Source organism: Euprymna scolopes, chromosome 2 (assembly GCF_053919585.1).
Source record: "Euprymna scolopes isolate OS-2025 chromosome 2, ASM5391958v1, whole genome shotgun sequence".
Taxonomy (NCBI): domain Eukaryota; kingdom Metazoa; phylum Mollusca; class Cephalopoda; order Sepiida; family Sepiolidae; genus Euprymna; species Euprymna scolopes.
The window spans coordinates 193,904,629-193,927,155 of NC_136483.1; the positions used below are offsets into that span (position 1 = coordinate 193,904,629).

A 22,527-nucleotide genomic window follows, 5' to 3' on the forward strand; every position below is an offset into this window, starting at 1 on the left:
TTATATCAGGAGTATTCTAGAAATTTTTTTTTTTTTTTTTTCTTTTAAATAAAAATCTTGCAACAATAACATTTCTACTATTATATAAAAGTCACTTTGTGTGTGTGTGTGTGTGTGTGTGTTTCTTCTTCATATGTTCTGAAATGGCTGAGCCTATCTTTTTCAAATTTCATACAAAGATAATTTATATTTCTGGCAGTGTTCTTAGTTATGTTTTGTATAGAAATTAATCCTATAAGTATAAAAAAATCGAAAAATTCAATCTTAAAAAATAGTGTTTCTTCTCTTAGAGATAAAAAAGATATAAAAGGGGACTATTTTACATTACACTGGTGTAACGTAAAATAGTCCCCTGTAAAAATTATTTTATTTTAACTATAAGACAAAAAAGACTAAAGATCGTCAAGTCAAAATATCAGCTGATGTGATATTGTAAACAAACACAGACGGAATTTGCTGAATGACATTATCCTTATTATTTTTTTAGTTTTTTTGCGAATTTGTCCACCGGGCAAATTATTCCTTGTAATATATAATAATCAATAGAGAATTGATTCTATAATACACACGCAATCTGCATAAATGAAAATATCACATTTAAACGTATTGTACAACTGGTCAATGCCGGGCATCCAGCTAGTAATCTTATAAAATTAATTGAATTAATCAAACAATAATTTACACTTTGAATAAATATGTGAAGATATTAAAAATTTGAAGTGTACACATTTCACCATAATATAACAGAAAAATAGTTGATATGCCATAAAACAAAGTTACCTATTTATCACTCAGTCTAATATTTAATTTCCTTTTCTAATGACAAACTTTAACTTCATATATAAAAATACCTACTACCAACCTCATTGCTATAGCCCACCACACCCACTTTTATACCAAAATTAAAATACAATTTTTTTCCAGTTCTTGTCCAAAACCCCTTCTATATTAAAAAACAAAAATACAGAAAAATCTGTATGATATATGTATCCGTGGCAAAACAAAAATATCGTAGCCCAAAAATCACATAAATTGATCACGTAGTTCACCATTTTGAAAAACAAAACAAAAAAAACTCAAATTACATGGGAGATAACTCAACAATAATTCAAACCTTGTGAGATTTATGTTTTAATGCCTACAAGTTCCCATTAATCACTTAAAAATGATTTTCTTTATGAAAATAAAACTTGACCAATTTACATGATTTTTGGAGTATATTTTCATTTTGTCACTAATAAGTTTCATCATATTTTAAATAAGATAGTGAGAAGATAAGAAACTCAGTGTTTCTCGGTAATATATTAAACTAAATATATTTTGGAGGAAAACTGGAGAGAAAATGTGTTACCCGGTAGCAATAACTTTAAACTGAAATCTCAGATGAATGATTTACATTATTATTTTGAATGCATTAAAACAAGAGAAAGGAATGGGCTGGACAAAGGTAAAAGAGGAGTCAAGGAGAGGGATGTAGAAAAATGGAAAGCGGGGAAAGAGAGAAAGATAGAGAAATGAATTAGGAGAGGTAAAAACTTGGTACGTCCGCGTCGTGGGGACTTTCCTGAAAATGATTGCTGCATCCTGGGCACAGCAATCATTGCCTGGAAAAACGAGAAAAGGATGGAACGCAAAAGCATAGTCCAGTTACTCATTAAAATGAGGAAAGCAAGTGTTGTTGAGATTTGGACCAATAGTTGATAATGGGCACAGACTGGTTGCAAAGAAACAGAGCCCAAATAACTTTTTACCCCGACCAATTAAAGGTAAGAAGGGTGAATATATCACTAGGTAGTATTACTATTGATAAACTCGACAAGATTTTAAAGAAAATGGAGTGTGTTCCATGTACCATCATCTCTTATATTGTTAGAGCGGTTGCTAACAAACAAAAAAAGAAACCACCGCATCAATATTATACCCCAGTCTCAAAATGAAAACTTGTAACAAAGGCAATTAAGGTATCCCCATCACTTACATACACTACACAGGTCTGTCAGCCATAGGAGTCTAAAAAATACTGTCAGCTTTCTACCAGACTTTCAGGCTAAAGAGGGACTTAAAATGACCAATCCCCTCCCAGAACTCAGGTTAAGCGCTCCCAGACCCCAAAACGAATATTTAAGGACAATTTTTTTTTAAATAAAAAAAAAAAATTAAATTATTAAAGTCTAAAAATTGAATGATCAAAAAAAAAAAAAAAAAAAAAAAAAAAAGGGCGAAAATTTGTTTTTTCAAAAAAAAAAATAACAAAAATAAAAATAATATTAAAGTAAAAAAATTAAATAACTATATAAAAATGGGAATACATATCTATATCTATCTCTATATATATAATGTAGTAGTATTCATGTGTGTGTATGTCTGCAACTGTCCTACAGCCCAAACCACTGGACCGATCATGACCAAACCTGGCATGATGATGGTCCCCTATCTAGGAATAGAGCACACCATTTTTTAAGGTCCTGGTTATAGCCTATGTATACTCTTCTACAGCCCAAACAACTGAATCGATCATGACGAAACCAGACATGATGATGGTCTCCAACCTAGGGATAGTGAACACTATTTTTTAAGGTCAAGGTCAAATGTTAAAGTCAGAACTTTGTTGTATGCTAGATACCTGCTTTGCGGTTACCCGAACATACAGCAAGTCCCGTGTAAAAGATGGGTATCTTTGCTAGTTTGTTATAAATCTTATAGAAAAAGAAATAAAAACTCATCAGCAATGTTTAGTGTTTTTCACTTACTTCCCATTCATTGGAACATTCCGGATTTGGTAAATGGTGCATCCAAATGAGATGTTTGCAAATGTGCTCCATATTTGACAAGGATTTGTTGGCCAATTCCGTGAGAAGTTCGTAAGCTGCAACTCGAGATTCTGTACTGGAACACCTTGGGAGAGGGGAAAAAAAAAAAAATCAAATTATTTTCTTTTTTGTACTAGTAGTAGAATGTAGGAATAATAAAGCTGTCCGAAGTTTGAGTCATTTAAAAACGTAGCGTAATAAAATTAAAAAAAAAATATAATCACAACTTCTCTCTCAATTTTCGGATTTTGTAATCATGCACTATGCAATTATTTTCTTTTAATTCATTGATAGGTGCTTTTTCTTCTGATGAGTTAAGGACAGAATAAATTGATTGATTCATAATTAAATGAATGATTTTATGCTACAAAACAAGTGTTGTCAAAAATCGTGCATGTCAACATACTTAAAGGAATAAACATTAAGATGGTCAACATCTTGAAATTTGGAATATAGGCTTTTGTCATTTATTTGCTCTGTAATTACACTGAGTTTCATAAATTAAAGGATTGGTATAGATATAAAGTGAAATATAATTGAGAAAACATATTTCCACATAAATATATATAAGCCTGACAAATTCTCACGAGAATGAAACATGGAATATTCTGTGTAGCTTAATTGCCATATATATTTTTATAACTTACTATATATATATATGTGAAGGGTCTTAAAATTTTGCAAATTATGATTTACAACATTTATTCTTCATAAACAAGAAATACAAGAAAAATTTATTTCCTTATTATATTCCTGGAGTTTAAAAAATTTGTCTGTTTTCTTAGGAAGAAAATGGTTAGCAAAAGAAATTTTAAATAGACTAACTATAATTTTGCTGGTCGCACAAAAATTGAAAGCTTTAAAGTTTGAAAGAAAGTAATGTTTGAAAGATTATATAGAAATATATTTAAATACAAAAAAGATTATATGGAAATATATATAAATGCAAAAAAGGATATTAAAATTAATGTGAAGATGCATTTAGACTGTAACAAGATTCAATCAATGAAGTTGATTAAAAATTGGTAAAATCCATAAACCCATTTCTGGTATGTACATTTGTAAACTTGGGGTAAACATTAAGAGCGTATAGATCTATAGTTCTTTTGAAGGATTAGGTCGAAATTTCTGCTGGAAAAACCTTGGATTGTACATATTATAGTTTGTAGAGGATTTGTTGGTTTTTAGAAGGTTTAAGTAGATTTTTTTGAATTTAAAGTTTATAGGTGAAAAAGTTTGGTTTGGTGTGTATACTGCATGGTATGTTATTGAATACTGAGCATTTTTATCTGGACAGGATTAATATATAAATATTAGTATTAATATTTATATTTCCATTTTTAAATTAAAAATTTTGAAAATATACATATATTATATATATATATAATCATTCACAGACATTGTTTCACTGTATCACAGCTCTTCAGTATGGTTAGACTAGCACTCATCCTGAGTCAGGGATTGAACCTACAACCATCTAGTGAATAGTTGACAGTTTTAACCATTGGCCCATGGGATCAACACTTGCAAACAAACTCCTTAAATGTTTAGATATACATGTTTGTCTGCTGATTTTACATTGCTTGATTTGTTTGTTTATTTACAAACAAAGAGCTTCGCATAAACACTAAGAAAGCAACAGGCGATGTTATTTATGACAATGCTTTACCTAACAAGGGGGGGGGGGCTTATGTTTAGTCATCCACAGGCAGACTGTTTTGCTGTATCACAGCTCTTCAGTGCAGGTAGACTAGCACTCATTCAAAAAATGTCTTTCCTGTAAATTCAATCGTTTACCATTATTTCTGAATTTATTTGAGGAAAGTCTTCAACAAAATCGATGCAAATGTCAACTTACTTAGGATTAAAGTTATAAAGTTCATCGTTTCTGGCTTCATTTAGATTGTCCATGATGAGTTTGGAAGCGGGGAACAAAAAGTCATACAGCAATTCGTAGAGAAGATCTTTTCCTTGTAAAGAAAAATAAAATTCAAACTTGAAAAAGAAATTCTGGAGAAGTTTACAAAGGAAAACAAAGATTAATTCATTTTTATTTATTTATACCCCCCCCTCTCCCGGCATCTCCATAAAAATGGACGATAAAGAAAATGAATAGTTAATTTGAACATAAATAAAAGACCAAAATTAAAAGAATCGGCGATTGTTGTTAAGTAGAGAGCATGTTGTTCCACAGTGGTACTTACCAAATTCCTGTTTGTTAATCCCGTCGCAAGTGAACAAAGCCTTGGAGAGTTTCAGATGACCAGCCAGCAACATGTTCTCTGTTGGACGCAACTCGTGATACTCAGATATGACAAAGTTACTCAGCCAACCGATTTCATCTTCCAACATGGCAGACACATCTACCATTAAGGTCTTCTGGTCTTCGACTAAAATTGAAAAAAAGTTTTTTTTATCAGCAACAGTTTTTAATAATAATAAATAAAAAAAAAAAATATGTGTTTGAATTTTGGATAATCCATATTATTTAGATTATTTGGATTACTGTCCTCATTTGGAGTATTATTTGCACAACATTATATATATATATATATATATATATATATAGTTTATTTTAATGTATTAGTAAATGTATTAATACTATTAAAAGAAAGAAAACAATGCTCGTTGTAATGTAGATATATAATAAGCTCAATAGGTATAGATATCCTAGAGCTATTTTAATATTGTTAACAACATGCCAAAAAATAGATGGACTAAAATTAGAACTAAGTTTAAAAATGTGCGGAAAAAAGGAATATCTGCCTTAATACAAAAATGCTAGTTTATTTTGGTGTCTTTAACCCCCTCCCCCACACATATCCTTTTGATGATGAGGAAACTTTGTTTAAATAATCTTTTTATCAAATTATTGTTCAAGACATATTGTCTATTTCAATAAAACATTGTTTCCAAAACGATCGTACAAACTATTGATTTTGCTTGTTTTTTCCTTTTGAAACTGATTTTCAATTAAAAAATTATCATTTTACTCATTATATATATATATATATATATATATATATATATATATATATATATATATATATAGTAATAATATTTAATGATAAGTAATAAAAAATATCTAAAAAGAAAACAGGTTTAAGGCACCTACAATTCAAACGTAAAATTGTCCATAAGAATCTGTGACATAGTGGATAGTTATACAGTTGTTTTCAAATCATCACTACATTTCGTTTTTTTATTTTTTTTTTATTACATTTTCACCCTAAACAAGGCACATTGCCACTTTGGTGTAGGGGACTACTATCAGGGGCAGCAACTACTGGGGCACTATGTAGGGATTTGGGCAGCAAGATGTCGGTTCACGTTACACTTGAACTTCTGCATGTCAGTACAGTTGGGGAAGCAGGGACCTGGAATGGAATTCCAGAGTCTAGCGGTTCTGGGGAAGAAACTACTGGAGTAAAAGGCTCTCTTGCATCTAGGGATCTCTACTGTGAAGGGGTGGGATATAGCTGCTTGTCGGGTTTGTCGGGGGTATTTACGTCGTGGGGGCACAAGTGTCTGCAGTTCGTCAGAGCATCCACCATTAAAATACTTGTAGAACAGGCAGAGGGATGCAACTTTTCGTTGATGGGACAGAGACTGAAGCTTAGATGCCAGTTCAGTGCCTATCAGATTGGCGACTCTCTTTTGAACCAATACCAGTTCAACACAGATTTTCTTGCATCTTTGGTTCGAGATTTTTGCCAGAATACTAGACCATCTAATATCACCTTGATAATAATTCATCAACTTGTAACTAATTATACGATTACTATGTTTATGAACCACAAGAGATTACAGTTCTTGTCCTGAGTTTCAACTATATAGAAAAATCTGTATGATATATGTGCCTGTGACTAAACGAGAATATCATAGTCCAAAAAATTATGTAAACTGATCAAATAGTTTTATTTATAGATAATGAAATAAGATTTTATGAGTATCCAAGAAGTAATTGTCTCGCCTGCCATTTAAAATCTCAAGAAATAAAGAGTAGATAACTCAATAATACTTCATACTTACTAGGTTTACGTTGTAATGCCTACAAATTCCCATTAATCGCTTAACAATGATTTCCTTTATGAAAATAAAATAACTTGATCAATGGTAGCCATCAAATCCAATGTAAACAAGTTCTGGTTGAGCCTCCCCATAAATAATCAAATTCTATCCAATTTACATCATTAACGATTACTACACTACCATTTTACATTCATCAACCCTTATCCTTGAGTGACCTTCGAGCCTTGATAAGTGGTGACTCCCAAGTAAAAAAAAAAAAAATTACATAATTTTTGGAATATGATATTTTTGTTTTATCTTGGATAAATACATAATACAGATTTTTTTTCATTTATTTTTGATTTTTAATACAGGATGAATTTTCAACAAGAACCGAGATTACTAAAAAGGTCTGAGCAGTTTGGCTTTTTTTATGGAAATAGACCAGTGTTTATATTTCACACCATGGATGCAATGTAAATTTGTTTATTAAGCCATAACCAAGTTAAATTTAAATTATGATCTTAAAATAAAGGGAGACTACCACCAGCAAGTACAATATAAATAAACAAATTGATGGCACGCTACACAGAGTCATCCTCATTCGAATAATAATAATACACTAATCTGGTAGAAGCAGGATTATCTTATAATTTTGTTTGAATTAAAAGATGTATCAGAAAATCAGTAGCTCGAAAGCCAGTATTGCAATTAATTATGACAAAATATTTAATCTTACATCTGTATTTCTTACAAGTTTACTTAAAATCAAAAAAAAAAAAAAACTGAGAAGTTAAAGTAAAAATATTTGTGTATTTCAATATGATAATGGGATTTAATTTAGAATCCATCAAATTTAATTTATATAATTACTGATGATTTTGCTTGCTTGTCACCTGGTGGAAGTAAGACACACAAAGAATGAACAAAAGAATAAAACGAATGGAATCATGTAAATAAAGTAGTGAAAGAGAAAGACAGAGAATAGAAAGTAATGGATAAAAACAAATGATATTATCAATATATATATATCCCCGAAACAGTGTTTCATGGTAAACAACTGATGATCCCTTGAAAAGTAAATTATTGGTACTATAGTAAATTCAAGAGCGAGTTGATGCAGTGATTGCAGGTGATTAAATAACTTACTGACTAGATGGTTTTCTAACGAATGATAAAAAATATATTTTTATATAGTTTTAAAGGTTGAAAACTTCAAAGAGTATATATAAAACTGTCTGTGGACCATCTGGTTGTGTTTGCTAGAATTTTGTCTTTGATTATTGAACGATTCCATCTTTTAAAAAAAGGGATGACAGGTGAATATATACATATATATATATATACATATATATGCGTATGGGCGTAGCTCAGAGGCTAAGGAATGGGGATGGAGAGTTGTATGTTTTGGTTTCGATTTTAGCTGCTGGCACTCAAGTCACAAATATATATTTTTTAGGTTTGATCTCACTACTATACATTGAGTACAATATAACAATCAATAGAGAATTGTCTCTATGATAATAAATATGTAATTTGCATGAATTAAAATATCATATTTAAGCATATCTTATGACTGGGAAACACTGGGCAGTCTGCTATTATAAATAAATAAATATATTTATTTACTTGACAATGGATGTCAGGTGAATGATGTAAATAAAGGGCAATGATAAGAGTAGTAGGAGGAGGCAGATTAAGAGGGAAGGGAGAGGGGGAGGGAGAGCAGAGAGTGAACAAACATTATCAAGAAAAAAAAAATCTAATTTCTTGTCATAAACGATCTTCATTCATTACTTTCAATCCTCTTATAATGTTCTTCATCATTCAACTGAAAATCTATGCATCTCATAAATTCTTATCTTTGAGTAGTCTTGATAAATGGTGACATTAGTAAAACTAAAAAAGAACTGCGAGTTGTTTGATCAATCTATATCATTTAACGAAGCACATGTAAGAAATACAATACATCCAATAAAATAATGTTAATGTTATTTATTATTATATAAAAGTCAGTTTGTGTGTGTTGAGCTCCTTCCTCATAGGTCCCGAAACGGTTGAGCCTATCTTTTGCAAATTTCATACAAAGGTAATTTATATTTCTGGCAGTGTTCTTAGATATCTTTTGTAGAGAAATTCATCGGATAAATAAAATCTGATCTTAAAAATAGTTTTTCTCTCATAGATAAAAAAGAATTTTTACAGGGAAATATTTTACATTACACCGGGGTAACCATGGCCGGTGTAACATAAAATACTCCACTGTAAAAATTCTATTTTATCTATAAGAGAAGAAAGACTACTTTTAAGATCGTCAAGCCCAAATACCAGCTGATGTGATATTATAAACATACACAGACAGAATTTTATGAACGACATTATAATTACTAATTTTTAATTTTTTTGGCGAATTTGTTCATCAGGTTAATTACTTCTTGTAATATATAACATTCAATAGATTCATTCTATAATAATACATATGCATAAATTAAAATATCATGTTTAAGCATATTGTACGACCGGGCAATACTGGGTGTCCAGCTAGTATAAATATACTTGTGGTATTAGAATTGCTTACTAATGATATATATGCTCTGAAAGTGCAAATCCATTTTATTGAGCTTAAATAAATGTGGCATTTCCAAAGTTATTTTGAGCTTAAATAAATGTGTCATTTTTCAAAAAATAATCTATTAAAAATATATATTAAAAGTATATACCTTTTACTATCAAAAAGTATATATATAATTACAGGTGGTCCATTTTGTCAATAAAAATCATGACATTTTATGTGTAAATTGAAGGATAAAGAAACAAACTTCTTACTTGATAAACTTTCTAACAATCGACATCGCATTTCAAAATATTGTGAGCATTGATTTAAAAGCCTGAAAAATACAAAACAAAAAAATATATACTTTTCACTAAGTTGAAAAAAAACAAACAGATTTTCATGAAAAAAAAAATGATTGCAAATAGAAAAGTAAAAAAATAAAAACATTTTGTTTTTATTTTCAATAATTTATTTGATCAATTCTAAAATATATTGAAAAGAAAAAAATTAAATTCTTTTTCAAATTAAAATGGCCAACAAAAAATTTGACATAAAACATGTTTGAACCCTTACATAATCTAAATCTACTTTAATTGGGACCTGAGTTATCACTTAGGAAGATAATAGTCTCCATCAACAGAAGTACTATCATTACGCAATTTGGTATTGTTCTGGGCCAAACCTTCCTAGACATTGAATGCAACCACTGAGCCTTGCTGTTTTTGTTTCAGTGGTAAACACCTGTAAGCTTGCAGGTTAACAAATAGCTGTGACGAACAGAAAGACTTCCTTAGACACAATATTTGTGAGCACTATGCAGAAGTCAGATTCACTTAACAACAACAACAATCACTGTCATATTTTCTGTTTTGCATGCTCACATATTATTCATTTAATTTAGTAATAAGAAATTTATAATATTTTTTCAGTCCTTATCCAGAATTCACCCTATATTAAAAATAAAAATTTGTATGATGACAAACGAAAATATCCTATTCCAAAAATCGCATAAATTGATAAATTAAAGTAGTTTCATTTTTAAATAAGAAAAAGGATTTTGTGAGCGGCCGTCTTGTCTGTCATTTTGAAAACAATAAAAACAAGTGAAGCACAGTGAACGAGCCATAAAAAAATGACCAAGTTCAGCATTTGCCCCAGGGGACATCAAATCCTGCTGAAAATGAATGGTTCAGTTTTAGGCCTTAACATATGTAAATTTGAGTTCTGCACCATCCCCCCCAAAAAATGATTAAGTCCATTATTTGCCCCATAAAAATCCAAGGCATCAATTTTTTTTTTAATAAGCACAAAAGTGTCAATTTTAGCCATTTTAACTCGAAAGGCACTCCTAGGGGAACAACCGGAGTTTTATCAGAAAATCCGTTCTGTTACTTTTTTTACTCATATCATGTTTAATGCTTGTGCAAAATTAAAAAAAAATCCAAGGTGTAGTTATTGAGAAAAGTGCAGATGGAAAAACGGACAGGGGTGAATTTACAGGTCCACCCTCCCTTTGTCCGGGGATGAAAAAAAACCAAATGGAGATAATTCAATAATTCAAACTTGCAAATAATTGTAATACCTACGAATTCCAATTAATTACTTGAACATGATTTTCTTTATAAAAATAAAATTCCTTATTCAATTTATATAACTTTTGGAATATGATATTTTCATTTTGTCACAGGTATGTATATAACACAGATTTTTCTTTATTTTTGTTTTTTAATATAGAGAGAACTCTGGACAAAAATTTTTTTCTTCCATTACAATAAAATGTTTACAAATTAAAATTAAATTCTTAATGAAATTTATTTCAGTTTAAATAAATATATTTTTCCAGTTGAGTTGATGTGCAGATGAGGAAAATATCAAAAACTCAACAGAGGCAAATACTTCAGTTAACTCCCATGTATAAATATAATTCTGTTCATTGAGGAAGGGTCTAAGACAGAGGTATCGATTACGTCAATTGCGATTGGCTAATCGATTGCAAAGGCATTGTGAGCAGATCACATAGCATCGACCCCCCCCCCCCCCCCCAAAAAAAACAGTGCTCGCAAACTTTCAGAACCTCGCAGCAGAACTGGAGACATAAGAGCAGTCATGTGATAGTGCACACTAGCTAAAGCAAATTGGCAATTGTTGTTCAGAGTTTGATAAACGCTTTAAAGACTTTGTTTTACTCAAATTAATCGTTACATTTATATGCTACCATTTCCAGGAAGATGCTGCATTTTTTCAGTCACATTGAAAATTGCAACATTCTCACCTGAACTCTTCTGGAGTGTGGAATGAGATTCTGACACAATAAGCCAATATTCAACTGATGTAGAGCTCATGGACAATTATGGAACTTACTCACAGACGACCCCAACATCAGTAAATGTGCTACCTTCTTGACCGCATTATTTGAGTCAGCCTTTTCTCACATGAAGATCATTAAGTTCAAATACCATGCCACCATGGCTGATGAGCATCTTTAAGTCTGCTTGATGCTGGCTATTAGGAGCTACTGCTCGGATTATGCATCCCTGACTGATTCCATCTAATGCAAGTCATCAGCATAATGATAAAAAATGTACAGAGTTGTATGATGCAATAATGCAACGTACACATGCATATATTGTGCATATAAAACTAATTTACAATATATTTATAAATAATGTGTTTTTCAATTTTAGTAAATGGTAGATCATTTAGACTTAGTCATGTCTTAAGTAGTTCTCATGCTGAAAATGTATATGCAGCCCTGGTCTATGATTTAGATAAAATAATATAACAGCACTTTTTGATCTGTCATAAAAGGTATCCAACAAAAGACAGTGAAGAGAGGAGAAAGTATGCAATTCTTACTTTTGGCTGGAACCTCTGATCGCGCTCGATGTAACCCAAAAAGGAAGACGACTCTTGAGTAAGACCTTCAGCAAAAACTGATGAGGACTGACATTGTCATTGTCACTCTTGGGGGTTTCTGTCTGGCTGAGTTGATAGAAATGCTCCAGGGCTGCGTTCCTTATATCTGGCTGTGTGGAGCCGACAAGGATGTCAATGATGAAATCATGGACGCACGGCAACGAATAAAACACCGCTGAAAGTAGAAGGAAAGTAGGAAAAAATAATAGAAAGAAAAAAAAAAAACAATAACAATGAGTGGGTGGGAGGAGGAGAAGCTAAATAAATAGCAGAAGTGAGAGATGAAGAAAGAGAGAATAACAAAGAGAAAGAGGGAATGAGAAGAAAGTGGTAGAATAAAGAAGAGAGAGAGAGAGAGAGAGAGAGAGAGAGAGAGATATTAAAAGAAGAGATTAGAGTGTTAATTATGTAATGTATTCATTTTAATCACCCTTCTAGAAGCCTTCAAGCCAAGATCACAGTATAGTATCTGTTCTGATGCTACATTTCACCCTTTCTGTCCATCTGTCAATGGAGGAGAAACCCTTCATGACTGAGGCAATTTTTATTTTTGTTCCTATCCAGAGTGCTCCTTTTTGTGGAGCTGGATTTTTTTTTTTTTTTTTTTTTTTTTACATAGGCATCACCACATTATCAAGGCCAAGAGGCCACTCAAGGATAAGGGTTAAAGAGTGTACAGTAGAAATTGGACATTATAGTAATCATTAGTAATGAAAATTTGGTAAAGTTGATAACTTATATGGAACGGCTCATCAAGAACTTATTTACGTTAGACTTGAAGACAACCATATTGTAGTCAGCCGGAAAGCAGGAAAACGGAAGACAATTCCACAGGCGTGCAGTTCTAAGAAAAAAGCTTTGTTCATGGAATCTACGTTTAGGTTTAGGCACAGATAAAGAGTGGGGGGAATTATTGATAGTGTTTACAGCTAGACGAGTGTTTCTTGTGAAAGTTTGGCGAGGGGGGACCATAGATTGAAGCTCATTTGAACACTTTCCATGAAAATAACGATACATCAGAGACAAACTCGCAACATCTCTTCTGTGAGATAAAGGTTGTAAGGAAGAGAAAAGGACATCTCCTACGAGGCTACGAAGTCTATTTTGAACTCTATCAAGGCAGGCCAAGTCCTTTCTAGCAGCTCCTGCCCAGATGTGGCAACAGTATTCCATCCTTGGACGTACCTGGCTCTTATATAGATAGAGAATAGCATCAGCAGTGAGATATCTACCAGATCGATAGAAAGATCCCACCATTTTTCCAGCGGCCTTGGCAACAGATTTGATGTACGTGTTCCATTTAAGATCAGGAGTAATGGTCAAGCCAAGAAGTTTGTCAAAACTTGAGGCCTCCTTCAGACGAGAGCCATTCATTTCAATTGATGTCAGATGTGGATCAGAATGTTGATGATGTAAAGAGAGAAGCTTGGTTTTAGATGCATTAAAAGTAACCAGCCATTCTTTACCCCATTGTACTACATGCTCAAGATCAGAGGAGAGAGAATTGGAGAGAACTTGGTCGTTTACTGTCTTAGATGTGCTACCATAAATGGTAGTGTCGTCAGCATAGATGTCTACAAATGATGTAAGGATGTGATTTGGAAGATCATTAATGTAGATCAGGAAAAGAGTTGGGCCCAGGATGGACCCCTGAGGGACACCGGCATTAATACTGTGAGCTTCTGATTTTTGCCCCTCAACTACTATTCTTATGAACCTATCAGAAAGAAATGATTTAATAATTGAGAAGACATTTCCAGCAATACCATAGCTAGAGATCTTATGAAGTAAACCTTTATGCCATACCCTATCAAAGGCTTTAGATATGTCAAGAGCAATTGCCCTAGAAAGGTTGCCTCCGTCGAGAGATTTGCTAATTCTATGAGATATAACTGTAAGCACATCTGCTGTAGATCTAGCAGAACGGAAACCATATTGAGTGTCACTAAGAAGATTATTTTTGTTGAGATGGTTGATTACTTCTGTATTTAATACAGATTCCAGCAACTTACTCATGACGCACAGGAGACTTATTGGCCTGTACTGAGAGGGGGATGAGCGATCACCTGAATTCTTAAATACAGGGCATACTGATGAAATTTTCCAGGGAGATGGGAAACTATTCTCCTTAAGACAACGTTTAAACAGTTTTGTAAGTATGGGCGCTAGTTCAGGTTGAAGTTTTTTGAGTACTATAATTGGAATACCGTCAGGGCCAGTTGCTTTACTGGAATCAAGGTTTTTGATTAGCTTGGCAACATCACGTACAGATATACGTATATCACATAGCGTGTTTTCTGATACAGGAGGAAATATTGGGGGTTGGCAGCCTTGATCGCAAAGGGTAGAATTAGCTGCGAAGTTCCTGACAAAGAGTTTGGCTTTGTCTGATGCTGACGAGATTACCTCAGGTTCATTGATAATAGTTGGGATGGAGCACACGCTTCTGTTCAGGATTCTGTTTGCTATTTGCCAAAACTGGTGGGAACCAAGCCGCTGCTCAGCTACTTTGGACTTAACAGATAGAGCATACAACTCTAAACACTTTGCCCAACATTAAAAAATGACCTTGTGTCTAACTCTGCCCTTGTGGAGAGGCAAGTAAAAAGAAACCCTTCTAAAGATAAAATTCAAATTAGATTGAAATTTTGAAGCTTATATTTACCAGAATTCACATTTAAATTGGAAAAATACTATTTTAACTCTTGTTTGACTTGAATAAACAATAACTTAATTTTTATTTTTTGCATCATGCATCACAAAATTTAAACTTTTTTCAATAGATGCCCATTTGAATGCAAATGGATAGCAAAAATAAAATTTCAAAGTTCCCCTATGCTTTGAAAAGATTTTGCATTTTTTTATCGAGACCATTCTAGAAAGAAATTCAAATATGATTGAAATTTTGAAATGTTATAGATACCAAAGTCCTCGATTAATTATAACAATCCTAATAGGTTTGCTTGAAACATTGTTCAATGTGTACATAAACGAAATTTAGGTTTATAGAAGGCAGAACAATGCAGAGGTGTAACAGATAGACTCACAACAAAGCAATCCAAGATATAATGGTGGAACCAACCATGTAGTTTCATGGAGTTTAGTTTGGTTGTTTTGTAGAGGAAAATTATTGTTTTTGTTTTTGACTTTGCAGAACATGATTGAGTTTTGCAAATGGGGAGGAAGGAAAAAAATAATAACATTAATGTTTGGTGCATTTTAGGTTAGAAAGCCAATATCTTCAGACAGTCTGATCTAGTAGCACAAGAAAAGAAAGAATAAAGAAAAGAGTTAAATAAAAAATAAAAAATCTTGAAATATCTTTCAGGTGGTTTGGTTATTCAATAAAAATGAAATTTAATATTTGTCAAGAAAAAAGAATGACAAGCAGAAATTTTTTCATTAAAAATGATTTCAATATAAAAATCTAATTTTTTAAAAAATTTATTTTAACCATGGTAAGCTTGTGACTATTTCTTGAATGTTGTAGTAAGAGAGAGGGGGAGGGAGAGAGAGAGGGATGAGGAAAGATATATATCTATATATATATATATAGAGAGAGAGAGAGAGAAATGGGAGAGAGATCAATAGAGAGAGGTTAATAGAAAGAGAGAGAGTGAGGAGAAAAGGAGAGGGGAAGAGAAAGAAATGGAGAGAGAGGAAAAGAAGCAATAGAGATGGAGAGGGAGAAAGCGAGAGGTTGAGGTGTCAAAACTGATGCAGCTCACCTAAAGATCCGCTTCTTAATTGTAAACAAGTGATTAGAATTTCTAACGCCTCTCGTGCAATGTTACAATCTTTGGTGCTGAGGTTTCCCTGCTGGGCGCACACCCCAGCGTGCAGAGTCTGACCCTCACTCTCACTACCTGTGCTGCCCGTGCTACCTATAGATGAAAAAAAGCAAAAGACAATCAATAAAAAATTCTACACACAATACAATAACATTTTTGGTGAAGACTTTTTTTCCCCCTTTCTTTCTTTAAAAAGATGCTTGCTTTTAAGTTTGAAGTGATAGAGGTGAGATGAAAAGTTAGTTGAAAATTCAAAAGACAAAGATTGAGATTTGCTTTGGTTGTTTTTACAACCTATCAACCGTTTCCAGGTTATTTAATGCCAATTCCAGTAATTTTAGAAAAAGTTTTTATGATTCAAGTTCTTTATATCTTCAAATATTTATTCATGGAGTTTGGTTTGGTTGTTTTGTAGAGGAGAATTGTTGTTTTGGTTTTTGACATGATTGCGTTTTGCAAAGGGAAAAAGTAAAAAAAAAAACAAAAACAATAATGTCAATGTTTGGTACATTTTAGGTCAGGAAGTACTAGAACAAAGGTTGAGAATCTTCAAAACAAACTTTTTGGAAACATTATAATTATTTATCATATAGTTTAACTGATACAAATTTGTTAGTAGTTGGGAAACAATAATCAACAGATTAAATCAATACAAAATGTTTATTTTATTCAAGGAATTGGAATTATTCAAACTACTATTCTCATCTTGGTTATGCTGGCCAAAAATTATCAAAGTTATTCCCCTTGGATTTATTTTAGCACTGTTAGAGAAAGATCTTTTTTATGAGTCTAATTTCGTGCCACCAAAGTGTAAAATTTAGGATGACATCTTAGCCTTGTTCTGATGCATTCTTTAAAGCAGATGGATGGTTAATCCAACTCCTTCTAAAAACCTATCTCCCAAAACACTTGCATATGTTCCCTCTAGTAGTAGTTGCATAAACTCCCAGAACAAAGTAACATTTACTGATATATCATTCTCTATCTTCGACCGCAACAACATGTATTCTTTCTCATTGTCTTTGAGACTTTAATGTGTGCTTCCTTAATACTTAGGTTTGCTTCTTCTTGTTGTTTTTTGTATATCATAATGTTTCTCTTATTGCATAACCCCTTTTACATTTTTATAGCTATCATATTCCAAAAATCACATATATTGATTAAGTAGTTTTATTTTTATAAAGAAAATCATTTTAAGTGATTAATGGGAATTTGTAGTTTTTCAAACTGGCATAAAACTACTTGATCAATTTATGTGATTTTTGGAATATGATATTTTTATTCATTTATTTGCAGAATATTATCCTCATCTTCATAGTTGTTGTTATTTTACCACATTTCGGAAAACTATTCCTCTGGCCTTAAATAGATAAATATACAAATTACTCATCACAAAGGATTCCAATAATAAAAAAAAAAAATGATATTTTTGTTTTGTCATGGATGTGTACATTATACAGATTTTTCTTTATTTTTGTTTTTCAAATATAGAGGAAATTCTGGGCAAGAACTGATATTTGTAAATTTTCTTTGAATATTTTACAAACATTGTGAGGATTTCAATTTAATATAAAATTCTAACATTACTTGTCTAATTTGCCTCAAATTGATAATTCAATTAAATTCAATTAAATTCAATTAAATTCAATTAAATTCATTAAATTCAATTAAATTAGCAAAATTAAACAGGCACAACAGATATGAACACAGATGATTATTGATGATATTAATTATTTTATGAAAATAAAACAAAGTTTTTTTTTATTATTTGGATTATTCGGACTATTGAGTGTAATTTACAACTGAACTAACCAAGTACTTTATCCATTACGTCACAGGTCCTTGTGGTGTAAGTTATACTCTTCTAGAAGTTAAAGGTTTAATCCTCAACACAGGCGATACTCAAAATACAATAGTGAATTACTTAAGACCTCTACCCAGTCATGACTGATGTTGCCCTCATGGATTAAATAAAAGGTTCCATTCGAAATTTTGTGCAAGTTTGACAGAAAGATTTTCAAGTTCAACAAGATACACATGAAGAAGGTTGTGGGTTATTCAGCCAAAATGTTGTGTGAATAATTTGAATAATTCAAATACAAATTATCAATCCTCATTTAAAAAATTCCAAAAACAATCAAATTTCTTATTTACTAATAATTAGTTGACAGCCATTTTGCATTTTTTTTTTAATAAAAAACCCCTTTTAGGTTGGCGATCAGTTCCCAAACATTGTCTTGAAGAATTTTTTGAGATAACATTTTCCTATGTTTTTAGCAGTTTGGCAAAAAATCCCCCACCCTCTTCCATAAATAAAAACTCATGTTTTATCATTCTATCAGATGAGAATATTGGAAAACATTTCACAGAATATGATAAAATAGAAATCTTTATTTATGGAAGATGGAGTCCTTGTCACACTTCTAGAAACCGAAGATTGCTTGCGTTAAAATGAGATTAAAAATTTTGCCATGTCAAATCAATCACCAGATGTGAACCTTATTGAACAGTTCTGAGATAGGAACCTTTGAAAAAATAGAATGATGGTCGTTCAGAGCTAGTGAATTTCTAGTGTAGCATTACTTCTGTGAAATATGTTTTCACATTGCAAAAAGCACTCTTAGTTCCAAATGATAGAATGATAAAATATGAGTTTTTATTTATGGAATCCTTCTACACTGCGAAAAGCACATAAGATTGGTTGAATCAAAATGGAATTAAAAATCAATTGCTAAATTTGAACCCTATCAAATACCTCTGGGCCATATTTTCGGATTATTTATTTTATTTTCGGATATTTATATAGACTGAAACCTTAGAAAAAAAAAAGGAATCAGGTACAATCTTTAATAACAAAACTTTTAAGATTACTGCATGAAACATGACAAGAAATTCCTCCACATAATGTTCATGACCTGAACACCAGCAGGTCTAAAAGGTCTTTGTATTAAAAACGCAATATTGTTAGTTTTATTAAAATACTTGCATTAAATAATTAATATTTTAAATGAACATCTAAGTTTATTTACATCTCTTTAATTCTGTCATGTCTGGTAAATTTTTTGAAAGGAAAAAAATGAGATCATTTGTATTATTTGGATTCTTTGGACGACTATTCTCATCTTGAGTATGATTTTCACTATGACTTTAACTGATGTAACCTCCCACTTTCTTCTGGTGCATCTTATTGAACTTTGGAATCTGCATGGAATTTAAAACAAAACTTTTTAATTAATCCACAAAGAAGTCGCAATTGTATTTTGAATGTTGCTCGCACTTAGAACTTGCCCAAGCGTGACCTGGAACTGTGCAAGGCAGGGGGTGTTCATCTCCCTGACGTGTTAGACATACTAACCTGTATAGCTTCAACAAAAATGATCTCAAACTAAATCCGGTGAAAGATTTTGGAGTCACTTTAGTTTCTGTTTCTCCAAAGCCTTTTTTAATCCAAAGTGGATCCATTAGTTTCATCTATTGATTATGTACATGTTTATTAAATAAATTTAAACATATCGTTAGAATATTGATATTATTTGTTAGAAGTTATTTATTATTTTATTTCTCAACTTGTGTATTAAACATATATTTTAAACATGTTTTGAAATTTTTAAAAATGAGGTTTGATAATTTTTATTATGTGGATTATTTGGACTACTGTTCTCATCTTTAATGTCATTTTCACAATAACTTTGACTGATGTAACCTCTGACCTTCTTTAAGTTTATCTTATTGAACTCAGGAATTGTTGTTGAACATTGGAATCTGCGTGGAATTTAAAACAGAACTTCAGTTCTGTGCAGACTCCAAAGTCTGGCAGAAAAATGCCAGAATTCAACAATATACACCTGAAGCTCAAAGGTTACATCGACCAAAATGTTGTAAAAACGACACTCAAAATGAAGAATCTAAATATGAATTTTCAAGTCTCATCTCAAAAATTCAGAAACATGGTCAGAATCGCATGTTTTTGTGGTTGACTGACCTGTGCTGCTCTGCCGACTGCGGCGCCCAGTTGCAACCGAGCTCTCTCTGATTGGTTGATTGACGCTCATCAGATGGAGGCGGCCAGCAGCTGCAGCCCAGGTAATACGCATTAGGCAAGCCACTGTTTCACCAAAGTCCTGCATCGTCATCGTCTGAAATGACAAAAAGAGATCGCATAGTTTATTCATCATCATTTATCAGTTAGAATTTAATATGGAAATGATTGATTAAAAAATAACACCAATCATTTTCAAAAAAAAAAAAAAAAAAAAAAAAAAAAAATCAAAATCCTACAATTTATACAGACGTTTATGTCACCTTCCACATGATTACTAATGATATGCTCTGCACAAATGTTCAGGAATTTAAAAATTATAAGCAATATTTTTGATATCATAAGAGTATGACCACAAAGATTTGGATGATTATATTTATAATCAGGGGTGATAACAAACCAATCAGGTACCAGAATCGCTTTATAAAATATATTGAATCTCTTTGAATTCCTCAATCACGGCTTTTCGTTTTGACATGAGAATAGAACTACATTTTACTGATCCTGCTTGGACTGATACAACCAATTTTTTTTTTACATGAAATTCTTTATAATACAAAGCTTCTTTGGATTGATGCTGCTAGGTTTTGCTTGGGACAATTACATTTAACCAAAGTTATGAAGTTTAAAATTGCAATCAAACTTTGATGCCTTTTTTTTATTTAGAGTTGAATATGATTTCTTACCAGAAATTCAAAAGCCATCTAATCGCAATTGCGCATATTTCAATCTGAATCTCCGATCACCAGAAAGGCTTGCTAATTATTTTGCTTTATATAACGCAAAATTGTAAAGATTGACAATTGATAAATTTTGAAAAAAAAATCTTCAATTTTATTTTCTAAACATGTCAAATAACAACTTGTAACCTTCACTTATAACTTCTTCATGGCACACCAGTAATCATTCTGTGGCACAGTGATGTGCCGTAGCATAATGGTTGGAAACCACTTATATAAAGAGATGTGTGCAGAACAGGAAATTGTTGGTTCGGTCACGTTGAAAGAATGGATGAGAGTTCTTAGAATAGTTGAGGTAGCAAAGTTAGTTTGATAGCACAATGTTAAGAAAAACATGGAAAGAAGTGATAAAAATGGACTTGAAAAAGAGGTAATTAAAGACCTGTCCAGAGATAGAATAGTATTAAAGTCAATTTATAAAATCTGTCCAGCACATATCAGCATATAAAACAAACATCAAACTGTGCAGCAGTAGTAGTAGTCTTCCAGTGATACAGCTAAACCAATCATAATAATATAATGAAGTACCATGGAACTCAATAAACCTATTGTTCTCTCAATATGATGTTTATTAAATTATTTGCCTTATAAGTGGAACGAGTGTCCGACCTTTGTTTCCAGCTCTCTATGGTTTGCAATAAATGTAGACAGAAGATAGACATGTGCAGTCAAAAGAAAAAGAATCTAAAACAAGGTATGGTTTGTTAATTGCTAGAGCTATACTAATCTATTATATAAATCTCAGTTGTCTGTTTAAATGTATGTATGTATGTATGCCTAAAACTTTCGACAGAGGCGATGGATTTTCACAAATCTGTATCATTTCGAAAATTTGACAAATATCGAAAAATTGGCCAAAACATTAATTCCTTCACCCTCAACTGGGCAGTTTTCTACAGGGAGGGGTCGCTTTTTTCGCAGATATTTTCGAAATTCATCCCCTCTTTTTGATTGACTAACCTTAATTTAAACCTTCACCACTTCTGGTTTGGTGATGGATGCAACGGCAAAGCCGTCACTTTTTTTCACATTGTTTTCCTCCTTTGCAGTACGGGTTTGAGCCTGCCTGCCTACTATCACTTTTTTTTTTTGCTCAACACACACCGCCAAGCACCCAGGCTAGTCTTCTATATATTGATAAAAGGCAAAACGGGCGCGCAAGTTTTTGTGTGTCCAACAAAGGCTTTTTTGCCGGGCTTCTCGGGAGGGGGTTGTCTTAGAATTGTTTATATACCTCCTAGATAATAATATCTATGATTTGTGAACATGCGTCGCATCTAGATTTATTTACATCAACTTTTACACAATTCTTGCTATTTCGGCCCCTCTCGTGTTGATTCGGCTTTTTAGTATAAAAGCGAAACTGATGTTAAAACAAAGATGTGGTTCTCAGCCTATGTAGAAAGCAATGGACGTTTGATCAATGTCGGTGAAAACCGTCATATCAGACAATTGCTTTCATTCAGACACTCTCCTAATGAAGGGGGAGCTGGTTTTCCCTAACACGTTGGTGAAACAAAACCAGACAAAGTTGGGTAAAAAAACAAACCCAAGATAACTATCCTGCAGTTAAAATTAAGTGCGGAATTTAATTTCCTTTGACCTAATTAAATTTGCCGCGTACCTGCCACTTGTGTGTTCAAAACGTTAAATTGAAATTCATTTC

At 32.1% G+C, this 22,527-nt stretch overlaps 1 protein-coding gene across 3 annotated transcripts in view; it reads right to left on the bottom strand.

The window, feature by feature from the left end:
* Window positions 1-22,527, bottom strand: part of LOC145300914 (ubiquitin carboxyl-terminal hydrolase 24-like) — a 237,514-nt gene that overhangs the window by 57,644 nt on the left and 157,343 nt on the right. For all 3 annotated transcript variants that reach the window (XM_080144530.1, XM_080144529.1, XM_080144528.1), the window contains 7 exons: window positions 20,065-20,218; window positions 16,020-16,175; window positions 12,232-12,466; window positions 9,648-9,709; window positions 5,015-5,200; window positions 4,669-4,780; window positions 2,751-2,895 (listed from right to left, as the gene is read on the bottom strand). In XM_080144530.1, the coding sequence (XP_080000656.1) occupies window positions 2,751-2,895; window positions 4,669-4,780; window positions 5,015-5,200; window positions 9,648-9,709; window positions 12,232-12,466; window positions 16,020-16,175; window positions 20,065-20,218 (1,050 nt within the window). The remainder of the gene's footprint in view (window positions 1-2,750; window positions 2,896-4,668; window positions 4,781-5,014; window positions 5,201-9,647; window positions 9,710-12,231; window positions 12,467-16,019; window positions 16,176-20,064; window positions 20,219-22,527) is intronic.